We start from the raw sequence: 25014 nt of genomic DNA on the forward strand, positions 1-25014 counted from the left end.
AAGAAAGTCGATGGTAGCTTGATTGGGATAGCATTGAATCTATAAATTACTTTGGGTAGTGTGGCCATTTTCATGATATTGATTCTTCCTATCCATGAGCATGGAATATTTTTCCATTTGTTTGTGTCCTCTCTTATTTCCTTGAGCCGTGGTTTGTAGTTCTCCTTGAAGAGGTCCTTCACATCCCTTGTAAGTTGGATTCCTAGGTATTTTATTCTCTTTGAAGCAATTGTGAATGGGAGTTCACTCATGATTTGGCTCTCTGTTTGTCTGTTACTGGTGTATAAGAATGCTTGTGATTTTTGCACATTGATTTTGTATCCTGAGACTTTGCTGAATTTGCTTATCAGCTTAAGGAGATTTTGGGCTGAGACGATGAGGTTTTCTAACTCATACATACAATCATGTCATCTGCAAATAGAGACAATTTGACTTCCTCTTTTCTAATTGAATACCCTTTATTTCTTTCTCTTGCCTGATTGCCCTGGCCAGAACTTCCATTACTATGTTGAATAGGAGTGGTGAGAGAGGGCATCCTTGTCTTGTGCCAGTTTGCAAAGGGAATGCTTCCAGTTTTTGCCCATTCAGTATGATATAGGCTGTGCGTTTGTCATAAATAGCTCTTATTATTTTGAGATATGTTCCATCAATACCTAGTTTATCGAGAGGTTTTAGCATGAAGAGTTGTTGAATTTTGTCAAAGGATTTTTCTGCCTCTATTGAGATAATCATGTCGTTTTTGTCATTGGTTCTGTTTATGTGATGGATTACGTTTATTGATTTGCCTATGTTGAACCAGCCTTGCAACCCCAGGATGAAGCCGACCTGATAGTGGTGGATAAGCTTTTTGGAGGCATACAGAAACAGCGAGATTTTGTTACCAGCAGAACTGCACTAAAAGGAATACAAATGAAGCATTCTTCTCACTGAAGGGAAATTATAGCAGAAAAAAATTGTATCTACTTAGAAAATAGAGAATGCTAAAAATGGCAAAAATACGAGTATATATGAAAGACTATCTTAATTTCTTTTAAAGATTATTGACTGATAAAAGCAAAATAATATATCATAGTGTTTATAATACATGAAGAATTAAACTGTATGACAATGGTATCACCAAAGGGAGGAGAGGGGAAATTCTACTGCTGTAACGTTCATTCGTTATATGTAAAGTAGTATAATATTAAAAGATAGACTATGATAAACAAAGAAAATATATTACATTCCCTGGATGCTGCACTGTTTAAGATAGTAGCCACTAGCATCCAGGCGCGGTGGGTCATGCCTGTAATCTCGGTACTTTGGGAGGCCGAGATGGGCAGATCACGAGGTCAGGAGCTCAACACCATCCTGGCTAACAGGGTGAAACCCCGTCTCTACTAAAAATACAAAAAATTAGCCGGGCGTGGTGGCAGCCGCCTGTAGTCTCAGCTACTTGGGAGGCTGAGGCAGGAGAATGGTGTGAACCTGGGAGGCAGAGCTTGCAGTGAGCTGAGTTTGCGCCACTGCACTCCAGCCTGGGCGATGAGCGAGACTCCATCTCAAAAAAAAAAAAAAAAAAAAAAGATCGTAGCCACTAGCCACATGTGGCTAACAATAAGGTCATTTAAAATTAAATAAAATGTAAAATTTAGTTCCTCAGTTGCACTAAGTACTTTTAAAATCTTAATAGCTAGAGACTAATCAGATCGGACATTGCAGCTACAGAACTTTTTTATTGCTGTAGAGAGTTCTATTGAATAACATTAACTTAATTGAGTAGCTCGCCTCTCTCTGCCCCATCACCGTCTTGGGTGAGTCAACACTTATGTTAGGGTCCCTTGTGATACCTGATCCCTACTTCTTGAGCCTCAAAGAAAGCACTGATCATATTGATGTCAGCCTCCCATGGTTACACTGTAGAAACTATCATCACTCAAAACTCTCATCCTCCAATACCTTAAACTATAAGCTTTTTCACTTTGACCACAACCTACATATGACTACCTCTCTCATTTTATCTTACAGAAGTGGCAGCTTAGTTACTATCCATGTTCTCCCAATTTCCTGCCTCCTCCCATTAATGCTTGAATGTACTTCTAGCCTATACTAGGCTGATGATATTTTCCCACTACTCCCCAGTCTTTCCCTTCTGGACAATCCTCTGGGCTCCTCTTGTGAAAGCTTAAGCCTGATTAACTTCCACAAAATACACTCTTGGCTTCCACTTCTGGACTCCTGAATATTAGTTGAGAAATTTCTAAACCATGCTAACCTGCTCAGCTTCCTGCTATTCAAATTCAAATGGTTCTTCATTCCTAACAATCTATTCATCTCCTTTGGATACTGGTATATTTCTCACAACAGCTGTTCTATGCCTCATTTTAATCCTTCCTCTGTCAGCCTAAACCCAATCCTGCCTTCTCATCTTTGACAGGTAGGTGATTTTATCTCTTAATTGATGAAGGTAGTTAAGAACATACATCATGATCTTTTTTCATTTCCTTTGTACCTCAAATATTCCAGGTACTTTCATTTGTCCTAGTCTCATTTGTTATTGTCTCTAAGGAGGAAATATCCCTGTCTTACACAATAAGATTTCAATTTTTTTCTAGGGCTCTTTGTGTTCTGTTGGAATATATTATGTATCACCTATTTATTCAATACAATAGTATTAGCTTAGACAGTGAATCCAAGGTCTCCTGATGAAATCAGAATATAAATGGTCCTTTATTTGGAAACTTGTGAGCAATGATGTCTATTAACTTTTGATTCTGACTTATTTAGGGATTGAAATTATGGGTGCATTGTGGCTATACTTGAAATCTTGAAGAAGCCATATGCTTTTGTACCATTGCATTTCAATGTTTGACAGTAAATGAAGAAAGCAGAAGAGACAGTGTGGGGTCTTCTATTGAACCTTCTGATCAAAACAAATATTTTTGAATTTTAATGCTATGGATAGAAATTCTTGGTGGGGATGTTTGGGGGAAGGCTTGACTTCTTGTTTTTGTTTTTTTGGTAAAAGAAAGCTAGTCAAAAACTATGTGAAGTTATTTGTCATAATGGTAGTTGATCCAAGGGGAGTATTTTTAGGTATCACTTGGCATGTAAAATTGTTTAAGCTTGCTTACTTGTTTCTAATTGACTAGGAGTCTTGAAAAGTCTTGAGATAGATCATTTCTGCAATGGAAAATTACTCAAGGCAAGTGCTTTTCAGCAAGCAGAGTGCCCTACTTTTTCTATTGACATATTTGAAGGATTTCTGCTGATGCATATTATTCGACCAGCTACAAAAGTTTTAATATGTTGATTCTCAACAGGCAAATGCATTTTTCAATTGTGATTTATGCCCTTTTATCTGGAGAACACAATAACAGGTGAATAGACATGACAGTGGCCACATTATAAACACAATTCTATAATCTGCTTTTTACTTAAAAATATATTGCGGGATCTGGCCAGCAGCCTGCAATGCAACGGGGCTCTCTCTTTGTTCCCAGGCAGATCGGCAGGTCGGGAAATAATAGACACACACAAGACAGTGAAAGCTGGGTCCAGGGGGGTCACCACCTTTTGGTCCCACGGTGCCAACAGTGCACTGGATATGCCAGCATTTACTATTAAGCTTAGTGAGGGCAGGGTAGGTTAGTGAGGGATTTAAGGTCATTTGATTATGAGGTGAGATGGTCACATGGGGATGAAGTAATTCTGTAACATAACATCTGTATGCAGAAGCACAGTATACAGGGATAAAAATTTACAATATAGTGTGTACATCAGTAATTTCTAACACAGCCTTAAAACAGAAACACAGTCTTTCCATAACCTATGATTAGCAAGATATTAATCAGCGGTAACAGCTGCAGCAAAAGCTGGTTACAAAAAATCCATAGGTTGTGAAGCTAGACAACTGGTTAGACCAGAAATTCTCAGAAGGGAGTATGCCTTAACCCTAAAGAGGCCTAGAAGAGCCGTGGCAAGATGAGATATAGCCCTATCTTATCCATATGGACAGGCGTCCCCCACATATCCATTTATAGGCTCTCCACAAGGGTCACATTCCATTCCCAGAGCTATGAACGTCGGCTTTTCTGGGATAGGAATCTTGGTGATGTGAAACCTCCCTGACTGCACGTCCATTCATAGGCTCTCTGCAGGGGGAAGCACATCACGTGCTGTTGTCTCATTCTGGCAGTCCAACCTGGCATTGTCTTTACCCAACCCTGCATGCAATTTTGTATTTACAATAATCAGGAGCATTTCATCTTTATTCCATAGCAATAGTTTCAGGGGGTCTCCCTACAAAAATAGATTGTGAATATTTTATGTATTTAAGTAATTAAAAGCATTATTTTTAATGTCCACATTTAGCCATTTATTCATTATTCATTCTAAAAATATTTACCAAGCATCTACTATGTTCCAACCACTGTTCTTAATGATATATACTAAGCAAGGAACAAAATAGAATAAACAATCACTTTCATAAAGCTCACATAGTATTCCTTTACATAGTTGTATTGAAAGTTTCTTAATTAGATTGGTCTCTTACACTTTTTTAAAAAAAATGTTGCTACCATAAATTAGAAATTGTGCTTCATTGACTATCTTTTTAGCTGTAGCTTTGTGCATGTTAATGACAGTTTCCTGAAGATAAGATCTTAGAAATAAAATTATTAGGCTAGAACATTTAATAGCTCTAAGGCTCTTGACACAAATTGTCAAGTCCTTCCTAGAAAGCTTAGATCTCCCCCAGACTCTCATCACTTCTGCTATCATTTTAAATGTTTCAGATAGAAACTTTGCTAATTGGAGTTAAGACCCTTGCTTCTTTCGTTTCCTGTCCAGTGAAGTATCTACTTGGTTGTGGACTACATTTCATCAACTTATGTACCATTGCAAAATACTGCATGAGTACAATCTTAACCTTAGCTAAAAGAGCAAATTGCTGAAGAAGCAATTTGTGCTAATGGCTCTAAATTGCTGTTATTTGTTTTGGTTATCCTGAAACTGCACAAGACCTGGCATATATATAGTGGGAATGCACTAAAAATTGAACTTTATTATTTTCACATTTCCTATGACTGCTAAATATGGAATATTTGGTAAAAGGAAAAGACTTCTAACATTTATGTAGTCTCATTTTTTATCTGACTTATTTAGGAATAATTTATGAGTAATGTTTGATATTGTAATTCATCATGATGGCAAAGAATCATAATTTCACAAACACTAGGTTTTCCTGTGTCACTAAAAATAACAAACGGGCTGAGAAAGTTTCTCTCTTCTATAGTGCTATCAGGCTAGAAATTTTAGGCCTTATCCTAGAGGTAATAGTGAACCATTGAACGTTTCTCAACAGAGGAACTACACATCTGTCATGATTTAGAAAAATTATTTTGACAATATGGAGAATTGTACTTTCTCTAGGTATAAGTAAAACAAATATTCTTTTAGTATATGCTTATTTTAATTGCAGTTGTAGAACTGGATGCTTCAATATGTTAAATAAGAACTTCCATTTGATTTCTACAAAATGACAGCCTGAGATCGTTACAAAATAGCATTCGGTTACCATTTTAGTGCAAAATAGCATTGGGTTCCCATTTTAGTGTGCTAGGGCTGCCATGATGAAATACCATAGACCGAGTGTCTTAAACAACAGAAATTTATTTTCTCACAATTCTGGACTCTAGAAGTTTAAGATGAAAGTGTCAACAGGTTTGGTTTCTCCTGAGGCTTTTCTCCTTGGCTTGCAGATGGCCACCTTCTCACTATGTCCTCATGTGGTCTTTTGTTTGTCTATAAACATCCCTTGTGTCTTTTCCTCTTCTGTTGGATTAGGGCCACCTATATGACCTCATTTAACCTTAATTCTCTCTTTGAAGGCCCTGTCTCCAAATACAGTCACATTGTGAGGTGTACTGGGAGTTAGGACTGCAATATATGAATTTGGGGAAACAAAATTCAGTCCATTAACAGTTATTAATATGCACATGCAGTTCACAAACTATATAGAGGCACAATTTTCAAGTAATTTTCAATAGTGGCGATAGAGTTTATATGATTAAACACTGACACTTTTTATATGACCATCTAAACATACCTATAAAATAGTTGTTTTATGTCAGGATAATCATTTCAGAGAGTGACATTGAAAAACCCATAAAAACTCTTAGAACGTTAGTACTGAAGTTGAGGCCTTCCCACAGAGAAGTACTTATGCAGATGCTTACATCGGTTTTTGATAAAGCAAAACTTATGTCCAAGGTAGGTATTATTGTTCTCATTTTGTACATGAGAAAACTGAGATTCAGAATTTAAGGGACTTACTTGTGGCCATGTCAATAAAAATTGGCAGAGTGGAAATTTGCGTTAGGTCATTCTCAACTCCAGAGGTTGCATGCACAACAATTTTGGTTTGTTCATCCCTGGATAATGCTAATATAGCACTGATGAGAATTTAGTGAACCACCGTAGAGTCCAGGAAATTGATTTTTTAATTAAACATCAAAATAGCTTGTAGCTCTTTTTAACTTGGATAAGAGGATTTTTGGACTCCAAGTCTAATGTCTTCTTTGCTACCTATACCATGATATGGACTTGAATTATAATAGAATTCTTTTCTCTGGGTCTCAATTTCTTTACCTAAAAAATGAGGATAATACTAGTGGCTTTATAAGGTTTTTCTAAGATTTAAAGTTTATGTATACAAAGTATTATACACATTGCCTGACACAGCTGTCATAAAGGCTAGCATTTAGTCTTAGCTCCAACATTTGAAGATTTTGTAAATTTTACAGTATCCTCATAATTAGTAATTTTAAAAATCTCTTTTGTTACCCATAATTATATGGAGAAAAACATCTAAAATGCAAATGGCTCATGTACTTGTCGAAATCATCAAGGATCAAATATAATAAATTATATCTCATGCTGCAAATAGAGTGGGGAGAACCCCAAGACATGCAGCAAGTCCTATCCAAAGATAATTAGGACTAGGAAAAGACCATATAAAAATGAGTTAATATAAGAGAGACAAATTTCATAGTGTGTAGAGGAGGAAAAAAAGATTTGATTGGGACTCTGGAAAATTAAATTAAAACTAGAAACATAAATGTATCTTGCTTTAACAAAAATCTAGATTATAAATACTGGAGTGTGCTATAAGTAAAAAAGAGCATAAGGTACTAGTTTAAATCTGGTGAGTGACCTAGAATTTGATACTACACTATTTCATTTTCTCCATTCATCAGATATAATATCTTAATTATAGAACTAAAATGCCATTTTAAAAAAAGATAGCTGATATAAAAGCATTGTTCTGCTTCCATTGGTACTTAATAAATTAAACCACTCTTCTATCATAACTTTGGATTATTATTAGAAATATTAATAATGCCTCACCATAGTAAAACTACAAATATCTAAGTAAACATTCTGACAAATGCGAAACCATATGTTCGTAGGTCTTTCTCGAAGGTCTCCTAAACCCAATAGTCCATTAGGCAAAATTCTGCCCCCTCAACAAAAAGGTTAAAATAGTAATAGCACTGACCTAAAAGAGACTAAATACAATTATATGTATATGTTACAAACTTTCTGTCCAAAACAGAAATAGATTTAAATATGGAACTTATATAAACTATATATAGATATTTATGGCTTTTACTATAATCTTAAAATTGCTGAGTTCCAGTGAGATATTAGGGTGTTTCTTCTGCCGAGTATAAGCCATTTGTGGAAGGAAGTAATATGATACATACAAGTCTCTGGGAAGTTTTCACTCTGAGTATAGAATAGAATTTGGCTTTAGTATCTTATGAACTTGCGAAGTTATCTGAAAATAGTAAGAACTATCAGGAAAAGTTATTTTTCACTAAAGCAGTATTAAATATGATATAAGCTTGCTTTGTACTGTTTCATAATAAAAGACGGATTGTATGGCCATAATATTAAATGCAATTCCAGTACATTTTTCAGTCTTTAAGCAGTGTATTTATTAAGAATAGATAAAAATTTCTTTTCTGATAACCACTGATGAACCCTTGAAAAGACTGAATGGAAAGTTTAGCAAATTTGCTATTTCTCACTAAGGCAATCTTTATACACAAAAGAATAGAAACTCAGGGAATGAGAGGCACAAACTTGTTTTTTCCAGAATTTAATATTTTTAAAAAGACAGAAAATATAAAAATTACCAAAAAAATGTTTAAAGGTTCATTTTGGGGCTAAATACTAGGACTGAAACTCTTTTCTTGTAATTGATTTATGGTAAAGAGTAAAAATAATATAAAAAACACAGCAGTTACAGCTGTCCAAATGAAAGCCCATCTGCAAAAAGGCAGGACAAGGTGGGCTGACTGAGCAAATATTCACATCACGACCTTAGTAATAAATTTCAAATGGTTTCAGTTCCCAAGATCTGAAAAGAGAATCATCTTGCACGCTTAGATTCCACTTCTTCAAGAATCCACTCAATGCCATTCAAAAAACCAGTCAGAGTTTCAGCCTCTGTATCCTGGACCTCGGAATACATAAGAGAGAATGTTGTTAGTAAGAAACTAAGTCCAAAATCTTATGAGTAGGAGGGACATTTTTCTAGACACTAAAAAGATAACAGAACTTTTAAAAATCCCAACAAACTTTGGATAAGTTGCTCAAGTTTTGTTTTGTAGGGCACTTAGATAAAAATATGATCATCTCTCTTGTAACTATTATCAATATAAAGTTTATTTGCCTTGGAATTCAGCTTTGGAAATGGAAAGAACTACCATTTCCATGACTTGCTTCCAGGTATGAGGGGAAAATCCTCCAAAGGATCCACTTTGAAAACTAAAACATTTTTTAGTGACCCAGTTAGTCATATGTGTGACATCCTGTTGCAAAAATGTGTCTTGAAGACTGCCACTCCTCCTAATAGTAAAGCTAAAATTGCCACCATTCAGAAGGGGAAACTTTATTAGTGGTTTTCAAACTTCATTCCAAAGAGTCTTTGGAGCTCCAGGGAAGAGATGGAAGGGGAACAAAGAAAATTCTCTTACTTTCTCTGCAAAAGGTTTCCAACTTTAATTTTTCTTTATCTGTTTTACTCAGGGGTTATTATGTCAGGTTTTGTTTGAAGAAAGAATGCCATAATTAAAATGTATTTTAGGGCTGGGCACGGTGGCTCATGCCTGTAATCCCAGCACTTTGGGAAGCCAAGGCGGGTGGATCACTTGAAGCCAGGAATCCGGGACCAGCCTGGCCAACATGGTGAAACCCTGTCTCTACTAAAAATACAAAAATTAGCCAGGTGTGGTGGCACATGCCTGTAATCCCAGCTACTTGGGAGGCTGAGGCACGAGAATCACTTGAACCCAGGAGGCAGAGGTTGGAGTGAGCCAAAATTGCACCACTGCACTACAGCCTGGGTGAGAGCGAGACCCTGTCACAAAAAAATAAATAAAATATATTTTAGAAAGCAATAAACTATAAGATGGAACATATAACTTTGATGGTCCATAAAGCATAATACATTGATGTTATAAAAAACATAATAGTGGCATCTAAAAAAAACAACCTGGCTGAGCATGATGGCTCACACCTGTAATCCCAGCACTTTGGGAGGCCGAGGCAGGCAGATGGTTTGAGCCTAGGAGTTCAAGATCAGCCTGGGCAACATGGAGAAACCCCATCTCTACAAAAAATACAAAAAATTATCTGGGTGTGCTGGCACACACCTGTAGTCCCAGGTACCTGGGAGGCTGAGGTGGAGGGATCACCTGAGCCCAAGAGGTTGAGGTTGCAGCAAGCTGTGATCGTGCCACTGCACTCCAGCCTGAGCAACAAAGTGAGACCCTGTCTCAACAAAAAAAAAAAAAAAAAAAAAATCCCCAATTGTTATCTCACTGTATGAGAGAAGAGGCAAGTAAGAAACAATTGATCAGCTAACATTTATTATCACCAATCAAATAGCTTCCATAGATTAAGCTATTAAAATTGACTTTAGAATGCCATTTCATTAAAGAAGATGAATTTAAAAAATAAAATCAAATAGAAAATAGAGTGCAAAATAAAATTTTTGTCACTAGAGTATAAGTGATCTTACCAGCCATGGGTGATTTAGAAGATTCAGATGCAGCTCATGAGCCAAATAAAAACAGGGCATTCTTTTTACATCCCCTTGAGAAATACAAGATAAAACCAACAATGGTCTTCCCGAAGACCCAAAGGCTGGATCTGTCATTGCCATAATATGAGAAAATTCATCTTGCCATTCATGTCCTAAGGAATGTAAGTCAAAACCCTTAATTTGCATTACTTTTAATAGTTTTGAAAATAATAAAATAAAAAACTAACAAAGCGAGGGAACAAAAATTTACCAGGATCCAAACATAAACTGAGGGAAAAAAATCACAGTACTCTTCAGATGTCTCCACAGTTTAAAAGCAAAAATGCTTGATACAGGTAGTTCCTTTCACAAATTCTGTAGATGTCACTACCCTTTCATTCAAAGGGCTTACTTTCAAAATGTAGGCATATAGTAGAGTTTAGCTTTTTTAATGAATACCAACAATCTCAACCTTCTATTGGAGTGTTTGGACCATCTGCATTTTGTGGTAGGCAGAATTTTAAGATAGCCTCAATGTTCCAAACCCTTGCATAATCCCTTTCCCCTTTAGTGTCTGAAGAACCTACAAATAAGATGGGGCATCACTCCCATGATTAGGCTTTAAGACACAGTTGACTTTAAGAAAGACAGGTAATCTTCATTGAGCCTGACCTAATCAGGTGAGACCTTAAAAGCGGCTCTTCTTTTTGAAAGATTCAATGCAGGGGAGATTCTCCATTGCTGGATTGGAAGATGGAGGGAGTCACATGGGAAGGAATATAGGTGACCTCTAGAAGCTGATAACAGCCCCCAGCTGACAGCTAGCAAGAAAACAGGAAGGTCAGTCCTACAACAATAAGGAACTGAATTCAGCTAATAACTTGAATGATCTCGGAAGCAAATTCTTTCCCAGAGCCTCCAGAAAAGGATGCAACCATATGATACACAAATTTCAGCCCAAGAGGCCCTATCCAGAGAACTCAGTACTACCATTTCCAGACTTCTGACATAGAGAACTGTGAGCTAAAAAAATAGTTGTTTTAAACTATTAAATTTGAGGTAATTTGTTAATAGAAATTGAAAATTAATAAACATTTAATGTACTTATCAACAAGGTGCATTTAAATGTATCCTATACGTCTCAGATTTTGACTTGTCCATCTGTTCTTTGTTCCTTCTTCTCTCTTTGCCTCCCTTCTTTTGGACTGAGTTTTTTAATGGTTCCATTTTATATCCACTACTGGCTTAGTTACAACTTCATTATACATTTTTTAGTAGTTGTTCAAGTATATGTAATACACATTTTTAATTTATAAGTCTACCTTTAAATATTATGCCATTTCACATATAGAAGAAACTTACAGTATAATATACTTAAATGTTCTCTCTTCCATGATGTGTTCTATTATCACATATTTTTCTTTAAAATGTCATACATGTATAATACACTATTAGTTTTTTTATTAAAATTAGAAAAAAACCTTTTATATATAGCTCCATTGTTTCCATCCCAGGAGTCTTCATCTTTTTCAGTAGATGCAAATTTCCATCTGTTATCATAGTCTTCTGCCTAAAGAGCTTCCTTTAAGATTTCTTATAGTGAAGATCTGTTAACAATCAATTTTCTCAGTGCTATGTTCAAATGTGTTTCTCAAAATTCATGTGTTGGACATTTAAACCCCAATGCAACAGTGTTGCAGGAAGGGGTGTCTTTGGGAGTTGTTTAGGTCATAAGGGCTTTACTTTTATAAGTAGATTAATATTGCCATTAAAAACGGCTTGCAGCCCTGTCTTTCCCTCTTCTGTCATGTGAGAATGCAATGTTTGTCTCCCGCTTCCCTTTCTGCCTTCTGCCAAGTAAGAAATCAGCAAGGAAGGCACTCACCAGACACCAGATGCTGGTGCCTTAATCTTGGACTCCCTAGTGTCCAAAACTGTGAGAAATAAATTTCTGTTCTTTAAAAATTCATGTATTGATCTGTAATAAAATTAGACTAAGTAGTCTTGGGAGAATAGGAATTTAGGTGAAGCCAGAGGGAAAAAAATCACAGTACCATTCAGATGTCTCCATAATCTAAAAACAGAAATGGACTGATATACAGGTCTGGGGTATTCTGTTACAGTGGCACAAATGAACTAAGACATTGGACTTTTGTTTGTCTGAAAAAGTCTTAACATTGCCTTTATTTTCAAAAAAATATTTTTGCTAGATATAGGATTTTTTTCCCCCTTGCAGTACTATAAAGATTTCTCTTCATTGGTTTCTATCCCGCGGCAATTCTGACAGGAAATTTGCCGTCACTATTATCTTGGCCTTCTATATGTATGTTTTCATTTTTTCTGGCTGCGTTAAAGATGTTCTCTTTATCTCTGATTTTTATCAGTTTGACTATGATGTGCCTAGATGCATTTTTCTTTGTATTTATGCTTGGCATTCTCTGAGCATCTTCAATCTGTGATTTGTTGTCTTTCCATAATTTTGAGATAATTCTGGCCATTATCTGTTCAAAAATTCCTTTTCCCCTTTTCTCTCTCCCTTCATGTTTTGGGACTCCAATTACAGATAAGTTAAATCAGGGGTCAGCCTACTACATTCTGTGGGTCAATTTTTCTAAATAAATTTTTATTGGAAAACAGTCTGTCCATTCATTTATGTATTGTCTCTGCTGCTTTTGCACTGCAATAGCAGAGCTAAGTGATTGTAAAAAAAAAAAAAAAAAAACTGTATGGTTCATAAGCCTACAATATTTACTATTTGTCCCTTTAAGAAAGTTTCCTGACCCCTGAGTTAGATCACTGGATAGATTCCCCCAACTCTCACTCTGTTCCTTGCTCTTACTTTTTTTTCTCTTTGTGTTTTAATTTGGATAATTCTGAATGACTTAACTTCACTTTCAATGATTCTTTCCTTTGCTAATATGCCCACTGAAGGAACTATTCATCTGTTGTCATATTTTCATATCTAGCATGCTTGTTTTACTTTTTCAAAACAGCTTCCTTTTCTCTGCTGAAAGATCTATCTGTTCACACATATTGTCCACCTTTTCCACTAGGTCTCTCTCAATCTCTCATTTTTTTGTGGGTTGGGGACAGGGTCTGGCTCTGTCAACCAGGCTGGAGTACAGTGGTGTGATTTCAGCTCACGTAACCTCTGCCTCCCAGGCTCAAGCGATTCTCCCGCCTCAGCCTCCCAAGTAGTTGGGACTACAGGCACGTGCCACCATGCCTGGCTAATTTTTTGTATTCTTGGTAGAGGCAAAATTTTGCCATGTTGCCCAGGCTGGTCTCAAACTCCTGGGCTCAAGCAATCTGCCCGCCTTGGCCTCCCAGAGCCACTGCACCTGACCTAGATCTCTTAATCAGTTATTTTAATGTCCCTTTCTAAGAATACCAACATGCTGACCATCTCTGGTCCAGTTCAACTGACTGCCTTATCTCATGACAATGTATCATTTCACTTTGATTTTGTGAGTGTCTCATAATTTTTAGATTTAATGTTAGGTGTTTTATGTAGAAGAGCAGTAAAGACTAAGGTAAAAAGGATTTACTCCTAAAAATAGGCATCATACTTCGGTCAGGGTATTAATGCAGTAGGCTGAATCAAACTAGTCTGTAGTTGAGCCGGATTTGGCTTTTATTGCTATAGTTAACTTTGTAACACACAGACTTTAAATTCTTCCAGCAGCATGCTGCTGCCTATCTTGTTCTCAGTAACAGCACTGGAGTACCAGAGTTTCTTTCTCAGAGTTTCTACTTGTTCTCAGCTTTCAGCCTATCTTTTTAACTGTGCCATGGGGGTTATGGGGAAGAGGCAAGGAGAGCCTCTCCACACCCTTCCCCCACCCCTGCAGTAGTCTGCTGTTGCTCCTTAATTGGTAGGGACATGGAGATTTCTCAGTTTTCTCATCCCAGCCTCAGGCCTTAGGTAGGCCCTGTGCACCACAGCCTCAGTGCTGCAGGCTTTCTCAGTGTTCCAGCATGACTGCTGAATTCTGCCCTGTATTGGTAGAAAGGTCTCCACTGCAAATTTCCTGCCTCTCCTCCAGAGTCAGCAAACATTTAATTTGTATCAGTGCAAGATCCTTGGTACAAGTGGAATTCCTGCTCCTCCCCTAAGACAGCTTTTGTTTCTATCTCCCTTGAGACAGCAGCAGTCAACTTTTGTCTGTGGAAAACAGCTTTGGCTTCATTGAGAAGAGGATATAGAAAGCAGGAGGATATACCTGTCTTCAAGCACCAGCTGGTCATCACATGCATGCCTGTACCACCAAGGAGGGCACTCATAGGTCTCCTGCCTTACCACTAACCTTTTACATGAGCACCTAGTAGAGGCCAGTGGGAAAAAGCTGATAAGTGAGTATAGTCTCTTTGTGTCTTGTAATTTTTTTTAATTTATTTTTTGTGTGCCTGTTTTATAGAAGCAGATTGGAAAACTAGATAAAAATAGGGGCTATATCTGTTTTAGTTCCCAATTGTAACTGCAACATGCCTGTAGGAACTAAAAAACTATTTGTTAAATGAACTTATCTTTTATTTTGCTTCTAAGTTTTCTTTTTATAGATAGCCCTGTAATAACAGAAAGTAATTGCAACTGCTTTCATGCCTAACAGATCATAGGGAAAATAAATTGAATAGAAATTCAAACCAGTGTATTAGAGAACTATAATATATATACAAAATATTATGTATTTATATTCTACCTTGTTCACAAAGGATTTGGGAAAGATATTATAATACTAGCTCATGGCCCAATGATATTTTGATTTCACACAAAAATAGCATTCTGAATGGCAATTATTCAGAATATATGAATAGTGTTCTCAACGAATCTACTTAACACCCTACCATCACATCTCTCTACTATTTGGATAAAACAAAGGTAAAATTTTTCATAGTTATTTGCATAGATTATTTGAATAAAGCCAGAAGCAGACAAAATGTCAGTATCAAAAAAATGCAGAAGCATAAAGCAAAAAAATATTGTATAGCTCTAGCACCAAACTTTGGAATGCATCAGAATTCCCTGGGTGCTTGGAAAAAACAGATGCCCAAATCTGATTCACACAACCCAAATCTAGGAATAAAATCCACCAGGGTAGGAATCAGCTTGTTAACATGTTTAACAAGCTCCCCAGGTGATCCTAATACACACCAAAGTGTGAGAACACACTATTAATAGTAAGGGTCAGAAAATCACATTGATAAAATAAGCCATCATATTCTGAAGAAGCCACAGTAAAGTCTAAAAGGGTATTTTCCATTTGCTTTGAAAAGAACAATGTGCTTAAAAATGTACATATGAGTACTTACTTTTATGAGCTTCAGCATTTGCAACATAGATGAACCCATCTACAACTTCACACACTTTTTGAATCTGTGGAATCACACTGTACCGGCTTCCTTGTTGATCATCACCTTCCTTGTGTCGACTGAACATCTTGTTAACTGCACTTGTATGCTCTTCCCTTGCTCTATCTCTTTCCTTTCTAGAAAAAAAATTGTAAAGACAGAATATAAAAAGACACTGAACAGGCTCCACTCACCTGAAATGTTTTAGTTCTGATGTTTCAGTTAAGCCACCAAGTATGTAGCCTTACCTGGTAGTTGAATATAAGATTAGAATGTTGAATTTATGTTGGTTGTTCAACTGAAAATTGACTCCTGATCCAATACCTAAGAAAGAAAATCACAGTTACCAAAACAAATCATTAATAAAAATAGCAAAAGATCACACTGAAAATTACCCAGTGAAAGCAAAAAGAGCAAAGAAAAAAATTCTATAACAACTTATACATAGAGTTGAAATAAAATAAAATGTATACGTTGAAGAAAAGATACCGTATGTAACTTTCATTCACATGACAACAAAAATACACAGAAAGAAAAAAACTGCAACAGTCCTTATATCATCATCACTATCATCAACTTTATCATCTTATCAGTAGCAGCTGCATAATCACAGCTACTACTATGTATCCTCAAGAGTAAGACTCATTTTCATATTTTTATGTTTTTCATTAGTCTAATAATCAATGTATACATTCAATTAAGTGTCTTTCTCCCCCTCTGAAAAGCTGTTTTTAAATTGATGGGGGGGCAGGCACAGTGGCTCACATCTGTAATCCCAACAATTTGGGAGGCTGAGGTGGAAAAATCACTTGAGGCTAAGAGTTCAAGACCAACCTAGACAACATAGTGAGAACCTCATCTCTACAAAAAATACAAAACAATTAGCCAGGCATGGTGGTCCATGCCTGTTTCCCAGGTACTTGGGAGGCTGAGGTAGGAGGATCACTTGAGCCAAGGAGTTCAAAGCTGTAGTGAGCCATGATCATGCCACTGTACTCCAGCCTGGGTAACAGAGACCTTGTCTCAAAAAATAATAATAAATTAATGAGGAGTTGCCAAGAGAACATTAGTAAATTGAGAAAGTACTGAAGATACTGAAATTTAGAATTTGTCAGAGTTGGATTATAATTCTGAATTTCTCACTTATAGCCATGTATTTGTATCCCTCAGTTTGACACCAAAAAGAAGTTGAACTAATATATTCTTCTTAGGTTTACTGGGAAGATTAAGTGAGATCATACATGTAAAACTCCTAGTAGGGTGACTAGTAAACCACAAGTGCTAAATATTAGCTTCTTACTGCTTTGTATCTGAATCATTAGCCACTGTTATTTGTCCTTCTTTCTTAACCTCTTCCCTCCTTGGACTGTGTTAACACTAAGTGGCTGGTTCTCCTTTTGCCTCCTCAAAAGACCCTTCTGGGCTTCCATGGCTCTACTTCATCCTGTTATATAAATGTTCTTCTAGATCTGTTCAGTTCTCTGTATCCCCATGACCACACTTTAGTTCACATTGTCATCATCACTCACCCGGGCCTCTGCAATCACTTCTAACCAGTCTCCTATATCTTCTTGCCTCCTATTATCCTTTCCTCTGACATCAGTTGGAAGAATTTTTTAATAATGGTATCTAATTAAGTGTCTTCTCTACAAAGCCATTGCCCTTCAGATGAAGAAATAAAACCATAATATCTGGTCCCTACTAACCTCATTAGAGACAACTCCAGCCGTTCATACTCTTAATTCCTGCATTATAACTAATTTATTTGTTTAAATAAGCTATGCCATACCATCTCATGTCATCATTCTAGGCAACACACACACAGGGCTCTTAAGTACTAGGACTGCAACCATGCCAGGCCACGTGATCCTAGTCCTCCAGCCACCAGGTCTGGTGCATGTTTCACAGAGACCACAGAATCAAACTTTACCATGTTTCTGATCTTTGTTTTCATCAGCTGCACTCCCAGAGATTATCCTCTCAACACGTCTAACTTCAGTCCAATATAGTCGCCATGCTGTTCTGCCCTTCTCTGCCAATTATGTAACCCCATATTCTCTCGTCTTGCTGAGTGTGAGGCATAAATTGAAATTTTAAAACAATCACTTCAGCTGCTCTCTGGAAAATGGAATTGACATTTTATAACCATCAAACTTCCCCATTTCCTCAACCTCTTCTTGAGGTGTTCCTTTGACCTAATAGCCACACTTGAAATTGGCCTACCCCTAGGTGAGGCTTCTCCTGCAGTGAACTCTCAAGTAGCAAAGATGCTTATTTTCTCAAAACTCAAGGTAAAGAGGTGGGATTCATGTTCTCTTAACTCCCAATGCCATAGCTAAACAATTACTCACCAACCCTCTGAAAAAAATCCTTCTACTTGAGAAACACATCATTCAGCTGTAGCACTCTTTCCTTCTTTGTCGTTATTACTTATGAATCTCCATTTAATAGTCACTTCCCCCAAACATAAACTGAACATTTCAGCACCTGTCTCCAATCTTCCTCTCCATCCTCAAAAACTTCCAAGTCCATGTGGACTCCATATGACTCCCAAATCTCGATTTTCTAGCCCAGATCTTGCTCTTGAGAGCTGGATGCATACAGTAATCCATAAAGTCATTCACTCATTCACCAAATATACAGAGAGTGCCTGTTATGTGCCTGGCACCATAGATATAGCTAAAAATAAAGTGGACAAGACTCTTACCTTCATGGAGCTTCCATTCTAGCAGATTTGCTTATAGTAGGTATCTCTACTTGGATCTTCCATGGAGTTATCAAAGTCAACATATTCCAAAGAATAGCTGCCATTCTCCCTATACAGATCTTACTGTTACCTGCCCCTTCCAAATTTTTCTTACTTCTCCAGTGATTTATTACCCTAGTGAATCCTCTATCATCCAACACAAAACTCAAGTCAGAAACCTGGAGCCATCCTTATTACTGCTAATACATTTATTCTGTCAATTTTATATCCTTACTATTGATTCTCTTCTCTCATCTTCACTAACAGTTGACTTAGAGTTCAGATCCTCTTCATATTTTAATCATAACATTACAGTGGCTTCTTAATGGGTCTCCATATCTTTAGCCCCTTCTAATCAATTCTTCACTCAAGAGCCTGAGTAACCTTTCTAACATGCAACCTTGATCATCTCAATCCTCTACTTAAAATCTTCCAGCAGCTCCCAAATGCTTAAGCACGGTACATATGTGTCTTTTCACATAGCTCCACTCTTTCTAGATACACAGTGATACTTCAAATGTGTCCTCTACATCCAGAGCTTTGTGCTTTTAGAAATGTAGTTCTCCGCCGGGCGCGGTGGCTCACGCCTGTAATCCCAGCACTTTGGGAGACCCAGGTGGGCGGATCACGAGGTCATGAGATCGAGACCATCCTAGCTAACACAGTGAAACCCCGTCTCTACTAAAAATACCAAAAAAATTAGCCAGGCATAGTGGTGGGCACCTGTAGTCCCAGCTACTTGGGAGAATGGTGTGAACCCGGGAGGTGGAGCTGGCAGTGAGCCGAGATCGCGCCACTGCACTCCAGCCTGGGCAACTGAGCAAGACTCCATCTCAAAAAAAAAAAAAAAAAAGAAAGAAAGAAAGAAAAAAAGAAATGTAGTTCTCGCTGCCTGGAACACCTTTACTGTCTTTTTGTGATGGCCTACAACTATTCACCCTAGTGACTCATATGAGACATCATCAATATGGAGCCTTCTTTGACCATTACCTTTCTACCCAGGAACTAAATACATCATATTCTAGTTATCTGTATACACTTGTCTATGTCCTCACCTACACCTATCTTGAAGGCAGACAGAGACATTGTTCTAAATCTGCATCCCTATCATCTCACTTATAGGGGCTGGCTCTCAATAAATAAGTAAAGCAAAGGCTAAATTTTATTATTACTTACAATTACTATTTATCCTGCCTTGCCAAATATTTATGCATTTTTTAATAGAAAGAGGGGAAGGTGATGATTTAAATCTTTTGAATTCCAATACATATCAAAATACTCTCCACACAGATGCTCAATTTTTTCTGCTTTTTCAAACATGATAAATATGATATCCCACTGTACAAATGCAACATCTTGACAACAAATAATTTATTTTCACATAATCTTAAAGGCTGGATTGTACAAATTTGAGGAATTAAGAGGAAGCTTTCTTACAGTAAGTAAATTAATTCTGTCAGTTCAGTGGAACCTGGTAGGGCTCCCAACAACCAAAGTACTATACTTCATTATAGCAAATAATTAATTTAAAATGAATTTCTTTCTTTTTAACAAGAATGTCAAGCTCAAAGTGTTTGAATTAACTGTAGATTAACATGAAAATTACCATCAATCTGCCTCTGAGGCAAACCAGCTGTTGGGCAAAGTTCCTCTGAAGACATCAAGCTCAACACCAAAGAGGTATTCAATTCTTCCAAACCTGGTCCAAACATAGCAAATCGTGGTTCATTCTGAATGATCAGCGAGTGTAAAAAAGAAGTGACAGCTCCATACATAGGACGGCTGGATTTTGAAGCTCTTCTTGTGTATGGACAGCACATTCTATAGCTGTAAAAAATTGTCACAATTAGAACATTAACACAGAAAACAGCCAGTTATTCATTCAAAAATATATAATTTATTGAGTACTTGCTAGACACAAGGGATACAATGATTATATACTCCCAGTCCTCCAGGAGGACAATAGACAGACACCTTTATAATATGTATGTGGAGTGCTCTGACAGGGAAAAGCACAAGGTGCCATGGGGGTGGGAGTGGCCCAGAAGCTAAGGAACTCTTCCCCCATGAAGTGGTTACTTACTTTCTAATCTTTAATTTAGATTCTCTCATGGAACATTTGAATGGTGAAATTTTACTACATAAAGGTTCTCAACCCTAGGAGGTTTATCCCTGCCCCCCTGGAACATTTGGCAATGTCTGAACAACATGTTTATTGTCACAACTGGGGAGGGGAGAAGGAGTTAGCAGAGGCCAAGGATGCTGTTAAACATTAATCCTACAATGCATAGGGCAGGCCCCAGAACAAATAATTCTTTGTCTCAAAATGTCAATAGTGCCAAGATTCAGAAACTCAGCACTAAAGATAAGCTACACACAGACAGTTAGCACAATATCCCTACAGGTAAAAAACAAACAAACCAAAAAAATTGCTAACACTACCAATATAACCAAATTTCAAATGTCTTGGGTACTTCTATTAATAGCCTCAAATATAACAGTTTAGTAAGAGTTAAATGAGGGAGGCTCAAATGATCCTTGCAGCAAACCTAGCAAACTAAGAATGACGTAAAACAATTCCGTTTCTTGCAATAGCTATAAATCTCTAAAGTACCAATTATGCATTTTATCAAAAATTAAAAGTTGCCCAAATCAAAATAAAACCTAAAGTCCTTCAAATAAGTCAAGCTGGTTAACAAAATCACTAACCTAACAAAATCCTTTTATTAGAAACCTTGTAACTCATGAAGGGGAAAAAACAAACAAAAAACAACTTTGAAGCTAGATAGACCTGACCAAGCCTCACTACTTTTAGTTATATGAGCCACTTACAGTCTGAATTTCAGTTTCTTCATCTGTATTATGTGAGCAACAGAAATAACTCAGGGTTGGCCGGGCGCAGTGGCTCACGCCTGTAATCCCAGCACTTTGGGAGGCCAAGGTGGGTGGATCACGAGGTCAGGAGATCAAGACCATCCTGGCTAACACGGTGAAACCCTGTCTCTACTAAAAATACAAAAAATTAGCCGGGCATGGTGGCGGGCGCCTGTAGTCCCAGCTACTCGGGAGGATAAGGCAGGAGAATGGCGTGAACCCAGGAGGCGGAGCTTGCAGTGAGCCGAGATCGCTCCACTGCACTCCAGCCTGGGCGACAGAGCGAGACTCCGTCTCAAAAAAAAAAAAAGAAAAGAAAGAAAGAAATAACTCAGGGTTGTAAAAATGATAAGTAATTTATATGACCATAAATGGTAGTTACTATTATTACTATTCCCTGGGCAAAATCTAATTCCACAGCCTCATATACACTTGATGCAATGGTTAGCTATTGTACAGGTATTGCCTAGCAAGTGAGATACAGCAGCACTTGCTGAGATTATCTATAACAGACAATACACCTTTGAATCCAATAGTATCACAACACTTGACATAATGGCATCTGTATTAGAATAAGGAAAGGCTCTGAATAACTCAAAATTTGAAAAAAAAATTCTGTATTTTGCTACTGAGTCAAGCACAACAATTTTTAAAGAATATTTTGAAATTTTTAAAATAATGCGTTAAATTTGAGTTTCTCAGAAAAACAGGCTATATCCAGATCCAATGTCATTATATATCTTTGAGGTAGCATAATGGGGTTCCAGTCTGAATAGTCCCTTACAAGCTATATGACTTTAGGCAAATCACATAACCTCCATGAACCTTAATTCCACATCTGGGATACAAAGATAACACCTTGTTGCATGAGGATTAAATGAGTAAAACATATATAAAGCATCCCTCGTAGAATCCAGTACACTGCAGTTGCTCAGTAACATTAATTATCTCACCTACGCGATATTAAAAAATGTCAGTGCTTTTGGGTGCTAATATAATCTTATTTCTCAGAGCCTTTAGAATGGTTTTCTTCTTCCCTGCCAAACGACAGGGGTCTCTGATCATCCTTTTTCTGAATACGGAAAAGTATTTACTTATTTAACAAAATGACGATTGTTCTAAAGATCATGAGACTTTTAAGAAGTCTTTTACTTCTTGCCATCTATACTACTTATAATTATTCAAATACTGGTTAGGCACCACAGGGAAATAATAAAATATTAAAGCTGAAAGGGTCCTATGAAGGAAGTCATTTAACTCCCAGTTTTGACGAGAACAATTAGACCCCAAATCCACGCAACAAATCAGTAGCAGGGTCAGGACTAACTTGGATATTGACTAGTAATACAGGAAAATTTAATATCTTCTTTTTAATTCATAAAACTAGATACTTACACTGCCATGTAATCAAAAAATGCACCATCAGTGACCTCAGATATAGGCTTTTTTAAGATTTCTAGATCTGGAAGAGACTTCCAGTCAACAGAAGACCAAGAAGGAAGATCCCTCAACAGAAAGTATCTCCACAGAATTGGATCTCTTACAGTTTCATTCCAATAATGATTTGTACTTCCCAACTGACACAGATCATGAGGTGAAAGAAAGGACAAAATATATAGCTGCACATCAATCTGAAACAGAAGAAAGCAGCAGGTAGGAAAAAGGAATGAAGAAAATAGTTTTTGAGTGATAAATCACATAATCAACAAATAAATAACAAAAGGTCAACTGACTAGTATTTTTAATAATTAAATCTACCATTAATAATTAAATCTATTATTTTCCTGCCATCAGCAAAGGATCATAACTGAACATTTTAGTTTCGTAGTTGTTAAACATTTAATTTCTGAAACACTGAAACATTCCTGAAAAAGCAACCACTGTCTTGCTATTTTTCCAGCAAAATCACCAGTTCCTTTAATTTTTCCTCAGAGATATTTGGATATACCAGTTAGTTACATAAATTAGTTAAGGAAATAATTTGTCCTTCAAAATAAAACCTATATCAACCTTTATCTGATTTTATCATCAGACCAAATCAAAGAGTGTACATTTGTCTTTTTCTTTTTTGAGACACAGTCTCGCTCTGTCGCCCAGGCTGGAGTGCAGTGGCAAGATCTCGGCTCACTGCAAGCTCCGTCTCCCAGGTTAACGCCATGCTCCTGCCTCAGCCTCCCAAGTAGCTGGGACTACAGGCGCCTGCCACCAAGCCCGGCTAATTTTTTATATTTTTAGTAGAGACGGGGTTTCACCGTGTTAGCCAGGATAGTCTTGATCTCCTGACCTCGTGATCCGCCCACCTGGGTCTCCCAAAGTGCTGGGATTACAGGCGTGAGCCACCGCGCCCGGCCGTAAATTTGTCATCTTAGTTCCTCTACAGAATCTATTAAAATGTTATGAAAAACCTCTGCAAGGAGGAGAAACTTGGAGGCATTCTAAACCTGCAGTTTTCACGTTGATATACACATTGGAGGGAGGTGTCAATAGTCCAAATGAGACAAAGAATTGTAATAATTTTCAATAATTTTTGTTCTCTTCATTTACCTATCTACCCCAAAGTTTAACAATAAATTATGTGTGTCATTCTCGTGGCCTTGATGTAACTTGAGGCACTTGTAACTTAAGTCATTTATTTTCAACTGAGGGGCCGTTTTGTTTCTTCAAATATATAATAACAGCCACAGGCACAATGTCCTCTTGAGAGGGTAAAAACCTTGGCCCTCCAAGTGTTTTGGTACAATGATCCGGAATCAAAGACGCTGGGAACACGGACGCTGGAATGCTTTCCCAAGCTAATCAGCAAGTTGGGAACTGTCTCATTTCCGTAACCGGACATTCAGGGTGTCCTAGTCATATGTGCCTGTTTTGGGGGGTGGAAAACCTGAGGGCGATAGGGAGGGTCCCCAGGGGCCCCGTGAAGGTGCTTCCCTGAGATGTTCCGGCCCCCTGCGGAGCACCAGGGTCCACGCCAAGACGCTTCTGATCAACTGTAGCTTCTCGGTGACTACACTGCCAGGAATGGCTGCATGGACGGAGCCAGACCCAGGCCGGGGTGCGAGAGTTCCCCAGGCCCCGGGGGGCTCCAGGGGAGGTCCCTCCGGCCCGGGCCGGCCCCACTGTCCTCCGCGGCCTGCGGCCGACGCTCACCGGCAGCCGCGTCAGGGTGCTGGCCGCCTCATCCACCTCCTCCCGCGAGGTCGTACGCGCCACTCTCTCCTTGCTCACTGACTGCCAGAAGGTCTTCCAGCCGCTGAGGATGGCCGCCTCCAGGCGGCCCCATTCGCTGAAGGGCGGCGGCGGCGAGTTAGTTCCGCTGCGCGGCTCGCTTCCCGCCATGGCTTGCCCGCAGCGTGGGTGACGCGTCTCAGAGCCACGCTAGCGCGTCAGCCTCCTGCGCAGCTCCGCGCCAGCCGAGGGCGCCCTCGGGCGTTCCGCCTCCCGCCTCTCCCGCGAGTCCGCCTCCAGGGCAGGGTTAGGCCCAGGGGCAAGGGGGGGGGTACTGGGAGGAAGCCCACTGTGCGTGGTTGTGAGCCGAGTACGAAGCTCCTGTCAACAATTAACTTCCTCAGTAACTTGTGGCGTCAACCTCAGCCACGCCAACCGCAGAGCCCCGGTACAATCACTGGCCCGCTGACTTCCTGGCTTCATTCAAGATGTTCTCTCCGGGATCATTTCCACTATGCCTGGTCCTAGGCGACTCCGCTTGTTCGATAGCCCTCTGCCACTGTCTTGGGCTTAATAACCACTTGCTTCCTTTTCAGCACTACCATACTACGTATGGGGTGTTTTTTGTGTGTGTTGTTTCCTCAATCACCAAGTTACCATTTATTTTCTTGAGTATCAGCAAAAACAGACTAGAGAGGCAGTCCGCGGGCCAATTACAAAGAACCTTTTGCCAAAATGAGAAGTCTGGACCCACTATGCAAAAATATAAGTACATTTAAAATTTGCTTAACCTATGTATCTCATA

At 38.2% G+C, this 25014-nt stretch overlaps 1 protein-coding gene across 7 annotated transcripts in view; it reads right to left on the minus strand.

Annotated features, from left to right (window-relative positions):
• The window catches only part of FBXO4 (F-box protein 4), a 216320-nt gene extending 191653 nt beyond the window's left edge, over window positions 1-24667 (minus strand). For 2 of the 7 annotated variants that reach the window (XM_063604485.1, XM_034960126.3), the window contains exons 1-5: window positions 24192-24665; window positions 22440-22675; window positions 19777-19997; window positions 15673-15748; window positions 15386-15561 (exon numbers count right to left, since the gene is read on the minus strand). In XM_063604485.1, the coding sequence (XP_063460555.1) occupies window positions 15386-15561; window positions 15673-15748; window positions 19777-19997; window positions 22440-22675; window positions 24192-24380 (898 nt within the window). In that variant the 5' untranslated portion in view covers window positions 24381-24665. Of the gene's footprint in view, window positions 1-3285; window positions 5920-8130; window positions 8510-10072; window positions 10249-15385; window positions 15562-15672; window positions 15749-19776; window positions 19998-22439; window positions 22676-24191 lie in introns of those variants that run through there. The other 5 variants (XM_008963338.4, XM_003810981.5, XM_063604484.1 and 2 more) reach the window with 5 other exon arrangements.
• Window positions 24668-25014: the final 347 nt, after the last annotated feature.

Source organism: Pan paniscus, chromosome 4 (genome assembly GCF_029289425.2).
Source record: "Pan paniscus chromosome 4, NHGRI_mPanPan1-v2.0_pri, whole genome shotgun sequence".
Taxonomy (NCBI): Eukaryota; Metazoa; Chordata; class Mammalia; order Primates; family Hominidae; genus Pan; species Pan paniscus.